Below are 19,355 nucleotides of genomic sequence, written 5' to 3'. Positions count from 1 at the left end.
CGGTTACATGGATAATTCAACTTTTGCCGGTTACATGGATAATTCAACTTTTGCCGGTTACATGGATAATTCAACTTTTGCCGGTTACATGGATAATTCAACTTTTGCCGGTTACATGGATAATTCAACTTTTGCCGGTTACATGGATAATTCAACTTTTGCCGGTTACATGGATAATTCAACTTTTGCCGGTTACATGGATAATTCAACTTTTGCCGGTTACATGGATAATTCAACTTTTGCCGGTTACATGGATAATTGCACTTTTGCCAATACATTTCACGTTGAGCAAACTACTGCTTTCTTTTCTGTCTACCTCACGCTCATGGCTACTGTTGGCTCGCATATGCGAACCTATTACTTTTCATTTTCAGTTTGAGGCAAGAAAAGTCCGATTAGGACTTTACAATGCTAATTCCTCTAATTTGAGCAAATGCGAGACCCGTTGCATTGCAAATGCTTGTTATGAAATGTTATCATTTAGCCATTGTATAGGCTGCAAACATGTTATCTTTGTACAAAGATATTTGCCAATGTGCTCTGGGATACTGTACATAAGTGGGACTAATCAGTCCTTATAACTATTGATGAGGATCTCCTGAAAGCACCACAATCACAGGTAACTTTATTCTTTGTGTGTAGTCTGATATCAGTACATGATTGGCTTTCAAATGTGGACTTTAATGGTAGATTATTTTATCTCCTACAGATGGACGAATGCCATTCCCTATTCACCATGGTGCCACTTCTGACAGCGCATTGCTGAAGGTAGAGTGAACTGAAATGCTAATTATGTGGTTCCATTGCTTGTTAAACCCGTTAAGTTGATTTCAACTATTTTAGGTGGATAGTAAACATTTTATTGATTGTTTTCAAAGGAGAGCTATTCAAAGCAGGTCTACAGCTCACTACTTCTCAGATTTTTAATCTCACTAATATATAAATGTTACTTGGAGGTCTGTCCATATATAGACTGGGCATTATTGTCTTAACTCCAGATGCACAGGTGAGACAGGCTTCCCTGTGGAATTTATCGGAGTAGATTCCATTATGTTTTCTTCTGACCACTTTGGGTCAGGATTGTCTGGCTACTTGAGCCTCGACAGACTTCCACACAAAAAAGGCATACAACATATGTATGCATTGAGGGAATTAGTCAGCAGTTTTTTTTCCTTTGGTCTAATTGTTTATATTGTATTTCCAGCCATCACAGCATACAGCAGTAGGTCATCCTGCTCAACCTATTGGCTCCCTTCATTTTGAGTGAACATTTAATACCAGTGTCCATCGTTTACTTCTGCCCCCAAAAATAGCTTAATCGGTGTGCTCTTTTTCTTGCTTTATAATACATTTTAACAAAAAACTATCCGTTTTGCATAAACTTCAATTTTTAGGTCTGGCATAGTTGGCTGTCACTTGCCTCATGTTTTCCACACAAAAAAACTCGTGTGTGGTGTAGGAAGCTGGCCCAGTGTGTGATAGGCACCTGTGGTGGTACCTTATACTGGGTCCAAGCAAACCCCTATCACTGTTGGTGTCTAGACAGCCAGGGCTGTCTAGGGTAGCTGTGGTGAGCTACCAACATTTAAAGGGCATGAGAAGCACTTGTAATACCACAATCAGTCATCACACATGAAAGAAACCAGTGTTGCAAAAATAAAGGTACTCTATTATAGTAGCACCAGACGAGACTACATAGGTATAATCTCTCTTGTGAGGTAAGAACTCACAAAATATACACAGGTAAGTACTCAAAAGCCTAAACTAGCATGGGCCCTGTAGGGGGCTCAAACCATATACTAAACAAATGGAGAGCGAACAGGAGTCCCCTACCAGAGTGTGTAGAGTAGTTAGACAAGGCCAGGGGTACAGGGGAATGCCAAAAGGTGAGTACCTAGAAGATCCCCAGCGGCTCTCTGCAGAGGTAAGTTACTGGGTTCTCCAATAGGCTAATATGGGGATGTCTCAGTTGGAGAATGAAGAAGCAGGACTGGTCCAGTGGAACCAAAGGGTGGATTACAGGTGAAGAGGACCTGCAAAAAGGACAGTCCAGGCCATGCAGGAGTGTCCAGGTCGGACAGGAGCCAATGGCCCACCCTTCCAAAGCTGAAGATCGAGATGGATGAAGTCCAGCTGCAGGGTCCAGAAGTTGAAGAGTCCTTGAAGTCACCTAAGAGCTGTCCCTCGACGGTTGCCACCAACCAGCACAGGCAAAAGAAGCTGAGGTTTTCAGAGCTGTAGAGGACCAGCAAGGTCCTTGGGTACTCAACCCCTGGAGAATCTGGGCTGACCCTCCGAAAACAGGAGAGCCAGCAAAAGCAGTGTCTGAGCAACCCACTGACAAGACACAGTAAATTATAGTGAGGCCCAGTCAGCACTCATGAAGAGTTGCTGGAGCAGCAGAGAGGACTGTCCTTGTAGAGCTTGAGTGCTGGGGGCCAGGGATGCTTGGGGCCTTAAGTTCTCTCAGTGCATGAGTCAACAAGCCTTGGTTAGTGCAACAGTTGCAGTTTACAGGTATTATGTCCCGGTTGCCGTGGCAAAGGTTCACTGTCTTCCACGTTGGACAGAAGGAAGAGGACCCAGGAGATCCCTCAGGACCACCACTTGTGTTGTAGAGTCTTTGCATGTCCAGAGGACCGTAGATACCAACAGCTGGACGTGATTGCCTCCTGTGCCGGCGGATGCAGGGGAGGGACGCCTTCACTCCAAGTGAGATTCCTTCTTTTTTCTTGATGCAGCTGAAGTCTTGTTGACCCGCAGAGGATGCACAGCCGTGGAAATGTCTCAATGTGGACAGGAGCCACAGAAACAATGTTGCAAGGAGAACACTTCTCAGGCGGTGCAGTCTTGGTTGGTTACTGCTAAGTCTAGCAGCAGTTCCAGAAGCCAGGAGCAGATGTCTTTGCAGAGGTCCTCCTGAAGTCTTGAATGACAAATTTGGAGACCCACCCTCCAGGGAGTCCCTAAATAGACCAAAAAAGTTTGGTCACTATGGGGTGACCACCTATCAGATGGGAGGGGGGGGTATATGGTCACTGACCTCAGCCACCTGGCTCCAAGATGGCAGAACCAAGTGGCCACCTTGATGAGCTCTGGGCACCACCCTAGGGGTGGAGCTGGACAGGGAGTAGACACTCCCCTTTGTTTCACACAAGAGCAGGGACCGCGAGTCCCTGGACTGGTGCAAACCAGATTATGCAAGGAGGGCACCAAAAGAGCCCTTCAAAGCAGTCTTGATGGCCTGGGAGGCTACCTCTCCCCAGCCCAGTAGCACCTACTTGCAAAGGGAGGTTGCACCTCTTCCTTACAGGAAATACTTTGTTCTGCTGTCCCCTGCTTGAGCTGGTCAAGCAGTAGGAGTGCAGGATCGAGTTTGAGGGACTGCACCAGCGCAGGCTGTCTACAGACCCTGGAAGACTGGTGTCTACAGACCCTGGAAGACTGGTAGGAGCAGAACTGGGGATCCTCTAAGGAAACCCCAGAGTGCATGGAATCATGCCCCCAATACTGGACTCAGTACTGGGAGTATGATTCTGACAAGTTTGATACCAAACCTGCTCGGGTATGGAGTTACCATTTTATGTATCTGGACCACAGGCAGTGACCAATACATAGCTAATATGGCTTTCTTGTACTGGAGTTTAGGGTCACATTTGCTCATGCTGGGGTTCCCAAGCACACTGGGACCTGCACCCTGACCTTTGGGCTGAAAGGGCATACCATAGTGGTGACTTAGTGACCTGCTGTAGTGACAAGCAGTGAAAGGGTGCATGCACCATTTCACACAGCTGTAAAGGGCAGACCTGCAGACAGTTTGCATGGGCTCCCTTGGGTGCCCATACATAGTACATGCTGCAGCCTATGGGAGACCCCTGGTGTAGCAGTGCCCTGGGTGTGCCCAAGTACCATCTACCAAGGACTTGGAGGGGTACACCAGTGTCAGTTTTGGTATTTCTTACACACCCCACGACAACCAAATTTGGAGGAGAGCGCACAATCACTGGGGTCCTGATTAGCAGGATCCCAGTGAAAACAGTCTAAGCACACTGAAATTAGGCCAAAAAAAGTAACCATGCCATAGAGGACTCTCCTATATGTGGGTATGTTTGTGTATATGTCTGTGTATATATTAAATTGTTACAATCTTTCATAGATTCACATGCTTTCCCCCATCATGGTGGGAGTCTTATAGTAAGTTACAAAAGCAGTGCATTAAGAATCCCATAGAAAACGATAGACTGTAGCCAATTCACAAATTTTAAATGCAACCAAACTTCAGCCAATCGGTGGAGACCCTGAAGAACTCATCCCATGCAGAGCCACCACACTTCAGATTTCTTACCAAAAGTCGTGTGTAATGAAGTATCCCTGAGCTCTTGCTGTCAGTGTTTCAACTTTTGACCTCCCTATTCTCTCAAATGTGAAATTTTGACCTTCGGGCAACTCAAAAGTAGTCTTTTGGATTGGTTTTGTTACCAGCATTTCAAAGCTATTGAAGGCTTTTCAAGCCCTGTGCAAAACAAAGGTGGTTTTCTGAACATTCCTAGAATGAATTCCTTTACTGCTTATACCCTCACCACAGCCCCCGGGAGTGTAATCACTGCAGGACTTCATCATCCAAGACCTTATAGGATCTGTGGCTTCAGCAGAAAAAGCCTGATTCTGACTCCTGTTCCTGATGTGGTAAGGAGCCTTTCTTCATTAGGAAAGAAACCTAAAAATTAGGGCTGTACCTCACATGAAGGACTACAAGAGCAATATCTCGCAGCAAAGATTCAGGGTCAGAAGGAACCATGTAGAGCCTGCTGAACCTTCATCCTCCCAAAGATTTGCTCTTCCTCTTCGGTACCTCAGACTCCTTTTAAGGAGCTTTCACAGAAGAAAATCCATCTGTCCACATCAGTTGCAGAAAATCATACTATGGACAGCTGACACGACAGTAAAATGGTCAGCTCAAGCGTCTGCTACCATGCTGGTGACAATAGCATTGACTGACAAACTACAACATCTTAGTCAACGAAGGTGTTGACTTTGACGACAGCACAGGAATCAACAGATGCCATCGACATCTAGTGTCCAAGTCGAGCCATTAGATTTTTATTTCTGAGGGATTCCACCGTCCATGCATCGGGATCAAACTAAACTCTCATTTGACCCCAGTGTGCCATCATTTGATCCAGGAGTATGGCGATGAGGTACCATTTTCCCAGTCTATAGTCGTACGCAATTGAATGTAAATTGCCAAGACACTGAAGAGGATGCTGGTCAGGACTGTTACTCCAGTATTGGAACTTTCATAGATTAACATGCTTTAATCCTTCCCTGTTGTCGAGATGGGAGCACCCGGTACATCAAAACAGCAATACATATAAGCTACTGCAATGAAAAAAGGCCCAAAGGATTTCACTTTAGTAGCTTATCTTTATCTCTATGAGCAAAAAGGACCAAAGCAAGGTTCAGCCAATCGGGCTTCCCCTCCCTCTAGAACCCTCCTGAGAGGAGCTGCCTTCCCTCAGATTTTCTACCGCACTTCGTGCCAGGGAGTCTCCATTGAGCTCTGCTCAGTCAAATCTCCAGAGGAGTTTATTTCTACTCTTCTTTCTTCAGAAAAGTGTTTCTCCAGCAAGTAAGGTGTCATCTTACTTTACTTAAAGGAGCTCTATTTTGAGGAGATTCATTATGTCAGATAAGGAAAAACGTATTTTCAGAACCTGTAAGACATGAGGGGAAAAAAGACTTCACTTTGAAGACCCACTAAAGGACTGCATTTATTGCCACTATCCTGACCATGTAGCCAAAGACTGCAAGGTTTCTAGGACCTTTCCATCAAAACCCTCAAAGATAGAGGGTAGCTACTAATTTTGCTCCAGAAGTTGAAATCCAGATATAACCCAGTGGTTCTGACAGTGAGGAATCTTCAAACTCCTGAAAGCTACAGAAAAGAGGCAGATCTCCTCAAGCCCACCATTCTGAGGCTCTACCTAGAAGGGCTCAAAAAGACTAAACAGGTGTCTTCTAAACCTGTCAGTCCTTCCAGTTCTCCTCACAGTTCTGTTTCATCTAAAAGACACTAAAGAATGTTCTCTCTCCTCAGAGCGCAGCAAAAGAGCCTTTTCTGAGCCTCCAACGCCACCTCCTGTGGTAAAACATGTCTTTAGAAGCAGTCTGAAAAATCTGCGACATCGTCGACAAGAGCACCATCAACAGAAGTGTCTTTACAGCCTCATCGTTGATTGCAACAACGTCTACAAGTCTCTACAGCGGCGTCTTCCTCATCCATCATCTCGACGACGTCCTTGTTGACGGCGTTTGTGGTCACTTCACCTTAGTCTGCAAGATTTTTCTCTATCGTCAGTGATGTCTCAGTCGATGATCGTGTTGATGCATTTGACGATGCTGATCCAGTCAACGATGCCTTTGGTGATCACGTCTGCCATCCACATTGCCGTCGACGATAGTTGGACATAGGAAGTCTGATTTCCTTTTGCCACTGGTGACATCTCCAAGTAGGGTATCAGCCTTGGTACCTATGCATCTATTGGAGCAAGAGGATGCAGATGAAGTTCCTTTTGGGATTGCTCATAGCCCATCAGAACTGCATGTCAAGTGCCAGGATCTAGAGGACATGCAGCATGATCTGCACTCATATTATCCACAATCACACCACTATCCCTATCCAGACCAGATGGTTTCTTTGCCAGGATCGCTCATAGCTGATTTGCAGCTGATGTTGGATGACTATAGAAGGTGGCTTCCACCAGCTGGCTTGGAAGTTCATCAGTCTTCTATCAAACCCTCTGTGCTACTTCGGTTCATCCAGGGGTCCAGCCTGTGCATGGGCCTCCACAGACACCAGTTTCAAGCCCTACACAGGACTTGTCCGATGGAGGAGGGAGAGTTGCCGGATCCCATAACAGTGGAATGGTTATCAAACTCCTACTCCGTTCTCACCCTCTGGTTCCTGTGGATTCCCCTCCTGGTGACATTGGGGGTTTTCACAACTTGCTAGAAAGAGCTGCAAAGAGGTTTGAGCTGCAATGCCCACGAAGCAGATGGACTGCTTCTTGTATGATTTCAAGGAACCATTTCAGAAAAGTGTAAAATCCATGCCAATTGTGGACTATATTTGGGATGAGGGAATCAAGGTAATGAAGAACCCGGCGACTGTCACCCTGGTTCTGCCTCGCCTTGCCAAAAAATATAAGGCACCTGAAGAGACTCTGGCCTGCCACACAGGTCATTCTAGACCTGACTCAATTATTGCCCAGGCGGCACAGCGTAGATCCAGGAACCCTTCAGCGCCAATCTCTGCCCCACCGGACAAGGAGGGTAGGAGGCTAGATAATATAGGAAAACGTTTATCTTTGATGGCTTTGCTTATAATAAGGGCTTCTGATTCTTTGGTTATCATAGGCAGATATGATAGACAGCTATGGGCAGACATTGCGCCCTATCTGGGTCAACTTCCAGAGGATTCTAAATTGGAAGCCAAGAAAGTCTTGCAAGAAGGAGAGGTCTTCTGCCGAAGTCAGACTGTGCTATGGATATCACCATCACGGCTTTCCGTCAGATGGCAGGTGCCGCGGTTCTCAGAAGGCAGGGTTGGCTCTAGGCAACTTTGGGACTAAATGAAGTCCAAAACAAAATTCTGGACCTTCCTTTTGATAGTGAAGCCCTATTAGGGAAGAACATTGGTGTGCTTCCGTCAAAAGACTGACACTGATACGGCCATGTCCCTTGGCACCCTACATTTTAAGACAGCCTTTTTGAGGTGCTAGAGGCCAGGTGAATTGATCATATAGACCAAGCTTCCAACAGTATAGATACCCCTCTGTGTCTGCGGTATCATTTCTTTCGCCCCCAGTTCCAGCAGAGAAATCCTCAGCAGGCGGCTTATTCAAGAGCTTTACAGAGAGGAAAAGCCGGAAGGCAACCAAAAGATACAGGCCACAGACAATGACTTGCTACCATCTACGAACCTTCCCTTGGATGCAAGATTAGTGGGAAGGATTTCCCTCTACTTTCACAATTGGCAAAAGATAACATCAGACCAATGGGTCCTAAATATCATTCAATTTGGCCATACTTTGGAGTTCCTGCAGTACCCTCCAACAAAAACCTCCTCTCCCTCGAAAGGTGAAGCACTTGCATCTGCTCAAGCAGGAAGTCTAGTCCATGCTTCTCAAGGGAGCTATAGAAAGGGTTCCACATCAGGACAGAAGAAAGGGTTACTACTTCGAAAGAAGCCAAAAAGTTGGCATACAATCTTAGACCTCGGGGATCTCAATAATTATCTCAAGAAATAGTCATTCTATATGATCACCATATCAGACATTCAGTCCCTCCTAAATCCTGGGATTACATGGCCACCCTCGATATGCAGGACGCATATTTCCATATCCCTATTCACCCTTCCCACAGAAAGTACCTCAGATTTGTAGTAGCTGGAGACCATTTCCAGTTCAAAGTCTTACCCTTCTGCCTGAAATCGGGCCCCCAGGATCTTTACCAAATGCTTGGCTCAGGTGGCAGCTTTCCTCAGAAGGCAGAACCATCAAGTCTTTCCATATTTGGACGATTGGCTGGGCAAAGCCAGATCCAGGTCTCAGGCGTGGAGGTCCACGAGTGCTTGAATCGAGCTATTCACAAACCTGGGCTTAACTGTCAACCGCGAAAAGTCAGCGTTCCAGGCCTTAACTTTTTTTAGGGGCAATACTGGACACTTCTACCAACAATGCGGCTCCTACAGAGGACAGACAGAGAAAGCGCATATCCCTCGCGAGGCGCTTACTAAAAAAAGAAAGTGTTTCAGTTCACCTCTTCAAGTCCCTGTTAGGGATGATGTCCTCCTGCATTCCACTGGTACCTTTCTGTGGTCTAAAAATGAGGCCCCTACAGGAGCAGTCACAGCTTCAGTGGACGCAATCTATGGGGTCTTTCGACGATGTCATCAGAATAACTAAGTCCATATAATCACATCTAGCTTGGTGGACTCAGGAGTCTCTTAGTGAGGGGGCTTTCTTTTCTTCCCCATCAAGCTCCTTGGGTGATAACTACAGACTCTTCTCTCAAGGGATCGGGTGCCTTCCTCCAGCACCTACGAGTTGGGGGCAAATGGAAGCCAAGTCAGAAGGTCTTTCACATCAATTACCTCAAATTGAAAGCTGTTTGACTAGTGCTTTGCAAATTTCTTCCAAAAATAAAAGGTTCATCAGTTCTCATCTGGAGGACAACACAACAATGCATTAATTCAACAAGCAGGGAGGAACCAGGTCTCTGCTCTTATCAAGAGAATCTCAGCGCATTTGGGAATGGTCTATCAACCGCAAGATAAACCTTCGAGCGGAACATGTCCCAGGCGTACGGAATATCATTCGAGATTCCCTGAGCAGATCTCGATCGTCCAACCATGATTGGGAGTTGGACCAAGGAGTCTTGAATCAAGTCTTCTCCCTATGGGGGAAACTGAACCTGGATCTCTTCGCCACCCCACAGAATGGGAAATGCTGATTCTTCGCAAGTCTGGGGAATGCGTTTTCCATAGCATGGTCAGGAATTTATGCTTACGCTTTTCCTCCCATTCCCCTGATTCCAAGAGTTGGCGAAGATCAAACGCTGCAAGCTTCTTTTGATTGCTCCGGCATGGCCTTGTCAGTTTTGGTATACGGAACTCCTTCACCTCTCGCAGCGCCGCAGCATCCCTCTACCAGTTATGCCCTCCCTGCTTACGATGAACGATGGCCAAGTTCTCCACCCGGATCCAGCTTCACTTCACTTGGCAGCCTGGTTCCTGCATCTAGATATACCATCGGATTGCAGGGCTATTCTTGCCAGAGCTGTAGCTGAGAGTACCAACAAATGTTATTTTCTAAAGTGGAAGAGATTCTGCTCTTGGTGTGCTCAGGTTCAGGTGCTTTCCTTTTCTTAACCACTGCAGCAGATACTACCTTATCTTCTGCTTCTAGCCAGATCAGGTTTGGCGATTTCTTCTATTAAGGTTCACCTGGCAGCGATTTCCCATTATAGGCGTACGGATAACGTGCCTCCTCTGTGGTCACTGTTTAAGTGTCTATTCAGGTCCTTCCCTCTGGTACGGCCTCCACCTCCTTCATGGCACCTTAGTTTGGTCTTGTCTCAATTAATGAAACCATTGTTTGAGCCAATCCACAAGGCGGATATAAAGTTCCTATCCTGGAAAGTCTCTTCTGCTCGCTCTCACCTCAGCTAGAAGAGTAAGCAAAATACAGGCGTTCACTATCCAGGATCCTTTCTTGCAATTCAAAAGGGATAGAGTAATTTTGCTAACAAATCCAAAATTCATACCGAAGGTCCCGTCTGATTTTCAGATAAATCAACCAGTGATACTGAACATACTTTCCTAATCAGTCGACGCCAGCAGCGTAGGCTCTACATTCTTTGGATGTTCAGAGGTGCCTGAAGTTTTACCTGGACAGAACTAAACAGTTTAGGCAATTTAACCAGCTTTTTGTGGCTTTCAGTGCTCCACGTAAGGGACGAGCTTTATCTAAACAAGGAATTGCGAGGGGGATAGCCTCTGCTATTAACTATTGTCATACAGCGGCAGGAAAGCCTTTGCAGAATCCACTGCATGCACATTCTACAAGAAAAATGGCTGCATACGTGGCACTTTTTGCTGGAGTGCCCATTCAGGACATCTGCAGAGCAGCCACGTGGAAGTCTGTGCATACTTTCGCAAGACATTACTGTTCGGAGGAAACTCCGCAAGGAGATATGGCGGTAGGACAAGCGGTGTTGCAACATCTTTTCCAGTAACGGTGAGCTGTTGTAAGTTCTTTATTCCTTTTTTCCCGCCAGCCCAGTCTAATTTGCTTACATTGCATAAGTTTGGTTCTTTCTTTACGGCTCGTATTTTTTCTCTCCAAGGTGTATAGATATAGTTCTATATATGTATGTATACATTTGTGTATACATGTATCAATAACTATACATGTGGATTAATGTTATACAGTGTGCTTCATTACTGCTTGCTATTCTGATTCAAGCATGTGAATCTATGAAAGTTCCAATACTGGAGTTAGAAAAGAAGTTACTTACCTGTAACTGTAGTTCTCCAGTATTGGAATCTTTCATAGTCTCATGCAATCCTCCCTTCCTCCCCTGGGAAGCTCACCTTCTCCTGTCTTCACATACTCTTATACTTGTGATTTAGAAAATCTGAGGGAAGGGAGCTCCTCGCAGGAGGGTTCTAGAGGGAGGGGAAGCCTGATTGGCTGGGCCTTGCTTTGGACCTTTTGCTCATAATGAGGATAGGCTACTAAAGTGAAAGCCTTAGGCCTTTTTTCTTTGCAGTAACCTGAAGGATTCAAGCATGGGAATCTATGAAAGATTCCAATACTGGAGAACTACAGTTACAGGTAAGTAACTTATTTACATACCCATTGTTGAAGACATTTCTGGCATGGTGCACAGACTAGTCTGACACCTCTGCCCCTCTGAGGTTCTGTTTATACTTTTAGGTCAAGCGGGGCTTTCCTATGGGCCTTCTCAAAGGTTATGTCTTCCATTTCTTTTTGAGGTTGCCTGATCAACCTTTAAGTCTCCTAATGTACATATGTTCCATGAAGGTCTTACACATGTTTCCTCAACCCCATTCATTATGCCCCATTGGGATTTGATTTTGACAATTGTGATCTGTCATTTTGAGCCTCTCCCAAAAATGTCCTCTCTGGCTTCTTTGAAGAGTGAGCTGCAGGCTTTGTCAGGGTAGAAAGAAAGGTATTGATGCTTAAATGACAGTGGTGTTTTGCGATAGGGCCCCTTTTGTACTCAAAAGTGGTTAAGCCATTTCATGTAGGCCAGTCCATCACCTTGCCTACTTTTTACATCTCCCCCAATTCACCCCCTCACATCCTTCTAAGGAAGAGGAGACTCCACCGCCTGATCTGCCTTGATCATACAAGAGTTCCAGGTGGATGATCAACTTTGTCAGTTATGTACAAATAAAGGTCGGGCAGTGCTGCAGCTGACCATCTCCAGATGGGTCATACTCTATAAAGATCTGCTACACACTGGCAAAGAAGCAAACCCCCTGAAGGTTTGCGTGCTCATTCTACCAGAGGCAAAGCAGTGACTACTGCGTTGGCACTCAAAGTTCCAGTACTTTATATCTGCCAGACGGCCACATGGGCATGCTTGCACATGTTTACCAAACACTTTTGCCTCGACGGTCCAGAGGGATGAGCACTTTGCCAGTTTGTTTGTGCCGTACTTCCTAGTATGATCTTGGTTTGCAGACCCACCTCCGGGATGGTATTGGTTGGGTATCCATTCTAAGGTAAGGAATCTGCATCTAGAAGTCTCCGATGAAAGTTACTTACCTTTTGGTAACAAATAATCTGGTAGAGACTTTCTAGTTGCAGATTCCTTACAAACCCACCCATCCTCCCTGCTCTGCAAACTGATATGTAGGGCAGGGACTCCCTTTCAGGTCCTTAGTTTTGACGCACCAGTAGTCACTTTCCTTGTGTAGGAGTCTGGCCTGGTTTGTAGTGGGTACCAAAGGTACTTACACCTTATACCAGGTCCAGCTATCCCTTATTAGTGAAATGTAGGCAGTGTCTAGAAGCCATGCTCTCTAGGAGTAGTATGGATGAGCAGCCAAGGCTTAACTTAGACAAGCAAAGCTCATGCATACCACTAGTCACCCGGTACTCACACACGAAAGAAAATACTCAGTGTTACAAAAATAAAAGTACTTTATTTTGGTGACACAAATGCCAAAAATACCTTAGACTATAATTCCTTAGGAGGTAAGTAATATCCACAGTATATACACAAGAATGCAGAATTAGCTGTAAAATGTTAGAAAACAGTGCAAATACTGAAATTCACAATAGTTAGAAACAGGCCTGGGGGAAGCACAAACCTGCTAAAATAGTGGAATGTGAAAGTCAGTTTCCCACCTAGGCAAGTGTAGTGTGTAGAGGGGTGCTGGGAGTATTAGATTACAACACAGGTAAGTAATAGAACCTACCCCAGAGCTCAGGAAAGCAGGAGTAAATCACAGTAACTTTCCTAGAGCACACAAACATAATAGAAGATTAAGCAAGAACCAGAAGAGACTGCAAGACACCAACAATGGATTCCTGGACCTGAAGACCTGTGGAAGGAGACCAAGAAGGACTGAAGAGTCCAGGGGAAAAAACAGGTGCCCTTGATAACCTGGATGAAGGTGCAAAAGAACCACCAGTGAAGAACAGTCAGTACTGCACCCAAGAAGACTGATGCGGGTTCCTGGTTGGTCCAGATGTCCCACGCTGAATGGATGATTGCAGTCTGGTTTGTATCACTGGGTTCTGCCAACAAGCCTTGCACATGCAAAGCATGCATTTGGGGGAAAATGGCACTGCCCAGGACGAGGAGGGACCTGGTGGCTTCTACCCAGGGGGGGGAGAGACGGGGGGGCGGCGAGAAGACCAGAAGCAGAAGACAAGGCAGCATGCACAGGAGTGCCAGAGTACAGGGACAAAAGGTGCAAAAGGAGGGCCACGTAGCACTACACAAAGGGATCCTGTGTCGCCAGAGAACCACGCTGGAGGCTGTGCATTGCAGGAAGGAGTGCTGAGGGCCAAAGCTGCACGAATAACTTCATGGAAGGATGCCAACAAGTCTTCGGGGACGCGCCCCAGGGTAGGTTCCGTGCGGATCAGTGAATATACGGAACGGTTCCGCCTCTGGTCGGAGGTTTGAGCGTCCTCATGATGCCCTATCTCGAAATGGGATGGGCGACCTAATAGATGACTGACTGTGACTATTTAGTCCATACACTGTAAGTGACCTTCCAGCACTTATTGTTATTTGTTTTCAAGGAGAAGTTGTTTTTTGTAAGGTCCTGAAGAAACGCCGCTGGATCTTTTTTAGACCATTCAGGCGTGAAACATGTCGACCTCTTAGTGTTGGGATCGAGTATTCCTCCTTCTTTCCTCACTCTATGTTAAGGAGTATAGGGCACATTACTCCCCTTTAGACTCCTTGTTTTATTTTTAATCTTGGCCTGACTCCTATATATTGGATTAAAGACATTTGGTGTTCAGAGCCAATTTTAATACACCTCTCTCTCCTTTTTTCACCTACAGCATCACTTTCTACTGATTCTACTTGATCAGTAACATCTTTTTCGGTCAAAGAGCCTACCACCCTTCGAGTGGTGGCCTGTCAGATATTGCAGTGCCGGTCTGGCGAGGAGTCAGCCCGATGATGATGCCTAGCGTCGGAATTGATGCTTGAGGGTACTCCTAACAACATGACCTGCCCTTGATAATTAACGTAGGCAGACAGCTTGGGAACAGTATACTTTTGTTATATATGCCAACAAGCCTTGGCAGCTGCAAAACATGTGGGGTACTGTTTTGCATGGGGAGGCAAGCTCTTACCGCCACCAAAGTTGGACGTCTTGACCTGATGCTGAATTCATGCACTTCAGGAGAGGGGACCCAAGCCACCAGTTGTCGCTGCAAAGAAGTACCTGCTGAAGCATGGAAGTGACTCCTTCACTTCAAAGAAGATTCCTTTTTTCTTCTGGTGCAGGCTGAACATTGGCTGCCCTCTGAGGATGCACAACCGGGAAGCAGTTGCTGGCAGGAGCTGAAGACAATGTTGCAGAAGTTGTCTTTGCTTCTTTGTTGCTGTTGTAGAGTTCCTGGAAGGTCCAGATGCAGTTTCTTCGATAAGAAGGTGAATTAAAGGATACAGAGGATTCCTGCTGGAGTCTTGCAATCTGAATCTAAAGAAGCATTCAAGAGAGACCCTAAGTAGCCCTGAAAGGGGATTGTTCAGCTAGACAGGTAAGCACATAACTGGCTAGGGCTCTGTCACCTGCTGGCACTTGCCACCCCGATATGCCCTACCCCCTTGGAATCCAAGATGGCAAAACCCAGGGACACTGGAGGAGCTCTGGGAACCACCCCTGGGGTGGTGGACAGGGGAGTAATTGATCTCCTTTCCTTTGTCCAGTTTTGCGCCAGAGCAAGAACTGGTGGGTCACTGAACTTGTGTAGACTGGATTATGCAAGGAGGGCACCATCTGTGCCCTTCAAAGCATTTCTAGAGGCTCTGGGAGGCTACCCTTTCCATGCCTGTAACACCGGTTTCCAAAGGGATAGGGTGTAACATCCCTCACAAAGGAAATATTTTTTTCTGCCTTCCTGGGCTCGAGCTGCATGAGTAACAGGAAGGCAGAAACCTGTCTGAGGTGGCAGCAGTTGGGGCTGCCTGGAAAACCTCAGAGGGCTGTAATGGAAGTACTGGGTCCTCTAAGGAGCCACCAGAGTGCATAGAATCATACAACCAATGCTTGCAAAAGCCTTTGGGTTTGATTCCAACGTGTTTGATAACAAACATGGCCATATTCGGAGTTACCATTGTGAAGCTGTACATGGGAAGTGACCTATGTATAGTGCACGTTTAAAATGGCGTCCCCACAATCGCGAAGTCTGGGGAAAATGGTCCTGCACATCGTCTGGGCACCTTTACTAGTGTAGGGGTGCTCTGACAGGTACTCTGCACCCAGCCTTCAAGGTTGGAAGGCATGACATATGGGTGACTTTTAAGTGACCTGGTGCGGTGTAAATGGCAGTGAAAGGGTGCATGCACTATTTCACACAGGCTGCAATGGGCTCCCGATGGGTTGCAAAAAATGCTGCAGCCCATAGGGATCCCCTGGAACCCCAGTGCTCTGAATACTTACGTACCATATACTAGGAACTTATAAGGGGTGACCAGTAAGCCAATTTTGGGTGAAATACTGGGTTACCAGTGTGCAGTGACAACATTTAGAGGAGTGAGCATAAGCACTGGGGTCCTGATTAGCAGGATCCCAGTGACACACACAGAGAGGTAGAAATTGGGAGTAACATGCCAAAAAGAGGGTACTTTCCTTCATTATGGCTCTGTGCTTTTGGCGTGGAAAGTTGTGAAAATGACGTAGGTGTGCTGGGGTGGCACCTATATAGGACCAGCGATGTACTATCTGGTGCGGATGATGCTGATGGGCACAGAGCTGATCGACAACCCAATGGCACGCAGGGATACTGCTCACAAAAAACTTCTGGATCCAGTCTGACGCCTGGGGGAAATTCAAAGGTAAGGCATGTGCAACTAGAATGTCTATCAGATAAGGCATTACCAAAAGTAAGTAACTTCATCATTCTTGGAGAATAGGCGTTTCTGATGGATACACCTACCTGTGGATTCCTCACCAAAAGAATTCTCCCCTCACGCCAGCCTTCGACGGAAATTTCTTCTAGCTCTGCACGTCGATGACGTCACATTCGCCCGAGTCCACGCGACGCCACATGACGTCATCCAGGCAATAAGAAGCCGTCGTCGACGTGCAGACGTCTGTTCCCTTTTTTCCGTGCCAGAGTAACGGTTGTTTCTTCGAGGCTCACAGGGAGCTACTGTTACCAACGGACGGTTACGATGTCGCAGCCTAGAAAATACAGCTTTAAACCTTGTAACCAATGCGGGGGTCGGATGTCGGTTACCGACCCCCACGAAAACTGCCTCTGGTGCCTTAGTTCTGATCATGAGGTCGAGGCATGCAGTTCGTGCCAGCGCATGAACCCTAAGGCACTCAAAGAAAGAGAGGCGAAGTTATTCTTGGCCCGGACCAAGAAGAAAAAAGGAGTCACAGGAGGGAGTCTTCGTCAAGATCCTCTAGGTCTCGTCATCACCATAGTGGCTCTCGGCGCCGTCCTGGATCTCTGTGCCGATCGAACAAAGGACGGTCCAGGTCTAGATCGGCTTCTCCGTCGACTCTGCGTTGTCCGACGTGGGAGATAAGCCTGACCGTCGCACCTCCGGCGACCCCCATGTCACCTGGATTGGTCTGAGGTCGAGCCTCCCCAGAGGCCTGAAGGTTCTCCTGGCCAGGAGTTACCTGGACCCTCTTCGGCAGCTTTGCCAGTGCAGCAGCAACAGTACCCAGCTTTCCCGACTGGGATCGGATCCTGCAGTGTTTTTGAACGCTATGTTTAACATCTTTGCTTCCATGGCGCCGGGTGGAAGTCATGCAGGTCCGTCTGGTCCTTTGGCCTACGACTTGGGTGTTCCGGCGTCTTTCAAGTCAGCGCCGTTCACTCCATTTATGTCTGAAGCGGCGCCGATTCTTACGACGTCGATCAGGATGGCTACACCTGTTACGGCGCTGTCTGATTTGCCTTGGATCCCATCGACGTCCAAGAACGCTGTGGAGCCGGAGCCTCCGGCTTCGGACAAATCAGAGGTTCGGCGCCGACGGAGATCTTCGGCGTCGGCTGACGCCTTGTCGACTCCAGGCTTGGAGTCCAGACTTAGATCAAGGCGCCTGGCCCTTCGTCTCTTGGAAGAGGAGGAGTACGCGAGGCAACACCTGGAGGAAGGAGAAGTTGTAGAGCCCTCAGGTGACTTCCAGGGTCTGGACTCAGCTAGTGGCCTTGACACTACCCCGGAATGGGATCTAGCTTCTCCTGGAGAGATCAGAGGAAGCAGCTTCTTTCCATAAGGTCATTCGTAAGGCTGCAGACTTTTTGGATATTACTCTTCCTACCGCGGAGGTTAAGAGATTTATTGACAGAGGTCCGACATCTGCTGAGCCTCTTCTTCCATTCAATGAGGCTCTGCTGGACCCTATTAAGGATATTTGGATGAAACCTGTATCCACCGCTGCGGTCAACAGAGCGGTGGCTCGGCGTTACAGGACGGCACCTGGAGATCTGGTGTTTCTTTCCAGGCATCCAACTCCAGAGAGCCTTGTGGTCCAAGCTTTGTGTTCCTCCAGATCCTCTCCTGGCTCGTTTCCTGGGGTTCCTGCTGATAGAGAGTCGAAAAAGATGGACCATACTGCTAAAAAGACATTTTCATCGTGCAGTATGGCCCTGAAATCTTCCAATGCCACATGCATACTGGGACATTACATACATGCCCTTATGGAAGAGGCAAAGGGCCATCCTAATGTGTCACAGGAGATGCTGCAACTCTTTTCGGATGCTCAAGCGGCTGCAACGCAAGTGATCCAGTCTGGTTTGGACACTTCGGACTCGGTGGCTAGGGCTATGGGCACGACCATAGTCTCTAGGAGGCAGTCTTGGCTTCGATCATCGGGCTTCTCGACGGACGTGCAGGCTACACTCCTTGATCTTCCGTTTGATGGGGAAAAGCTCTTCGGTTCTAAGGCTGACTCAGCTTTAGAACATTTTAAAGAGAGCAGAGCGACAGCTAGATCCTTGGGACTCCAGTCGTCAGCCTCATCCACCTTTAGAGGCTTTCGGAGATTTAAAGGATTTGGACGTGGTTCCTTTCGAGGAAGACTGCAAGGACCACAACAAACTGCTTCTACCCTGCCTTACAGATCCTTCAGGGGCAGGGGCAGAGTCCGTACGAGAGGAGCCACCTTGCAGCACTCTGCCTCTTCCTCGGGAGGGGTGCAGCAAGGAAAGCAGCCTTAGTCCTCCACCATTCTCTGTCCATTTGTCTCCAGTAGGGGGGAGACTTACCCTTTTTCTTCCAATGTGGGAGGTCATAACATCAGACTCCTGGGTCATCGACATTGTGAAGAGGGGGTACGCTCTTCCCTTTCGGGAATTTCCTCCCACCCTCCCTCCCCGCCCATCCTTCTGTTCGGAAGACCATTTTCTCCTGTTACAGCAGGAGGTATTATCCCTATTACAAAAAGGTGCAATAGTTGGTTCCCGAGCAAGAGAGGGGTCAGGGGTGCTATTCAAGATACTTTCTGATTCCCAATAAGGATGGTCGGCTGAGACCGATTTTGGACTTGAGGATTTTGAATTGGTTCCTCAAACAGGAAAAGTTAAAAATGCTGACCCTCTCAGGTTCTTTTGGCGTTGAACGAAGGAGACTGGATGGTGTCGGTCGATTTGCAGGACGCGTATTTTCATACTCTGATCCTCAGATCGCACAGGAAGTATCTCCGTTTTGTGGTGGGATCACATTATCAGTTTGCGGTCCTCCCATTTGGTCGTACTTCAGCACCTCGAGTCTTCACGAAGGTGATGGCGGTGGTAGCGGCAGAGCGCAGAAGAAAGGGGATCGCTGTGTTTTCCAATATGAACGATTTGGTTGATCAAAGCCAGTACTCAAGAGCTCGTGCGGTGCCATCTCCAGTCGACTCAATTGTACGACCTGGGGTTTTCAGTCAATGTACCCAAGTCTCACCTGGAGCCCTCAACGCCTCCTGTTCATAGGGGCAGTATTGGACACGACATTGAATCGGTCCTTTCCTCTGCCACAGCGGGTTCAGGACATACAGGCTTTGATTCCAATGTTTCGAAATGGAGCAGTAGTTCCAATCCTCAAAGTCCTTCGTCTGCTCG

At 47.2% G+C, this 19,355-nt stretch overlaps 1 protein-coding gene across 1 annotated transcript in view; it reads left to right on the top strand.

The window, feature by feature from the left end:
* The window catches only part of UCHL1 (ubiquitin C-terminal hydrolase L1), a 432,125-nt gene that overhangs the window by 356,921 nt on the left and 55,849 nt on the right, over nt 1-19,355 (top strand). The window contains exon 6 of the mRNA XM_069201862.1: nt 710-768. Within this exon, the coding sequence (XP_069057963.1) occupies nt 710-768 (59 nt within the window). The remainder of the gene's footprint in view (nt 1-709; nt 769-19,355) is intronic.

The sequence above is a fragment of the Pleurodeles waltl genome, chromosome 1_2 (assembly GCF_031143425.1).
Source record: "Pleurodeles waltl isolate 20211129_DDA chromosome 1_2, aPleWal1.hap1.20221129, whole genome shotgun sequence".
Classification (NCBI taxonomy): domain Eukaryota; kingdom Metazoa; phylum Chordata; class Amphibia; order Caudata; family Salamandridae; genus Pleurodeles; species Pleurodeles waltl.
The sequence above is the reverse complement of the archived record's forward strand: the minus strand, read 5'-3'. Positions and strand labels throughout refer to the sequence as shown.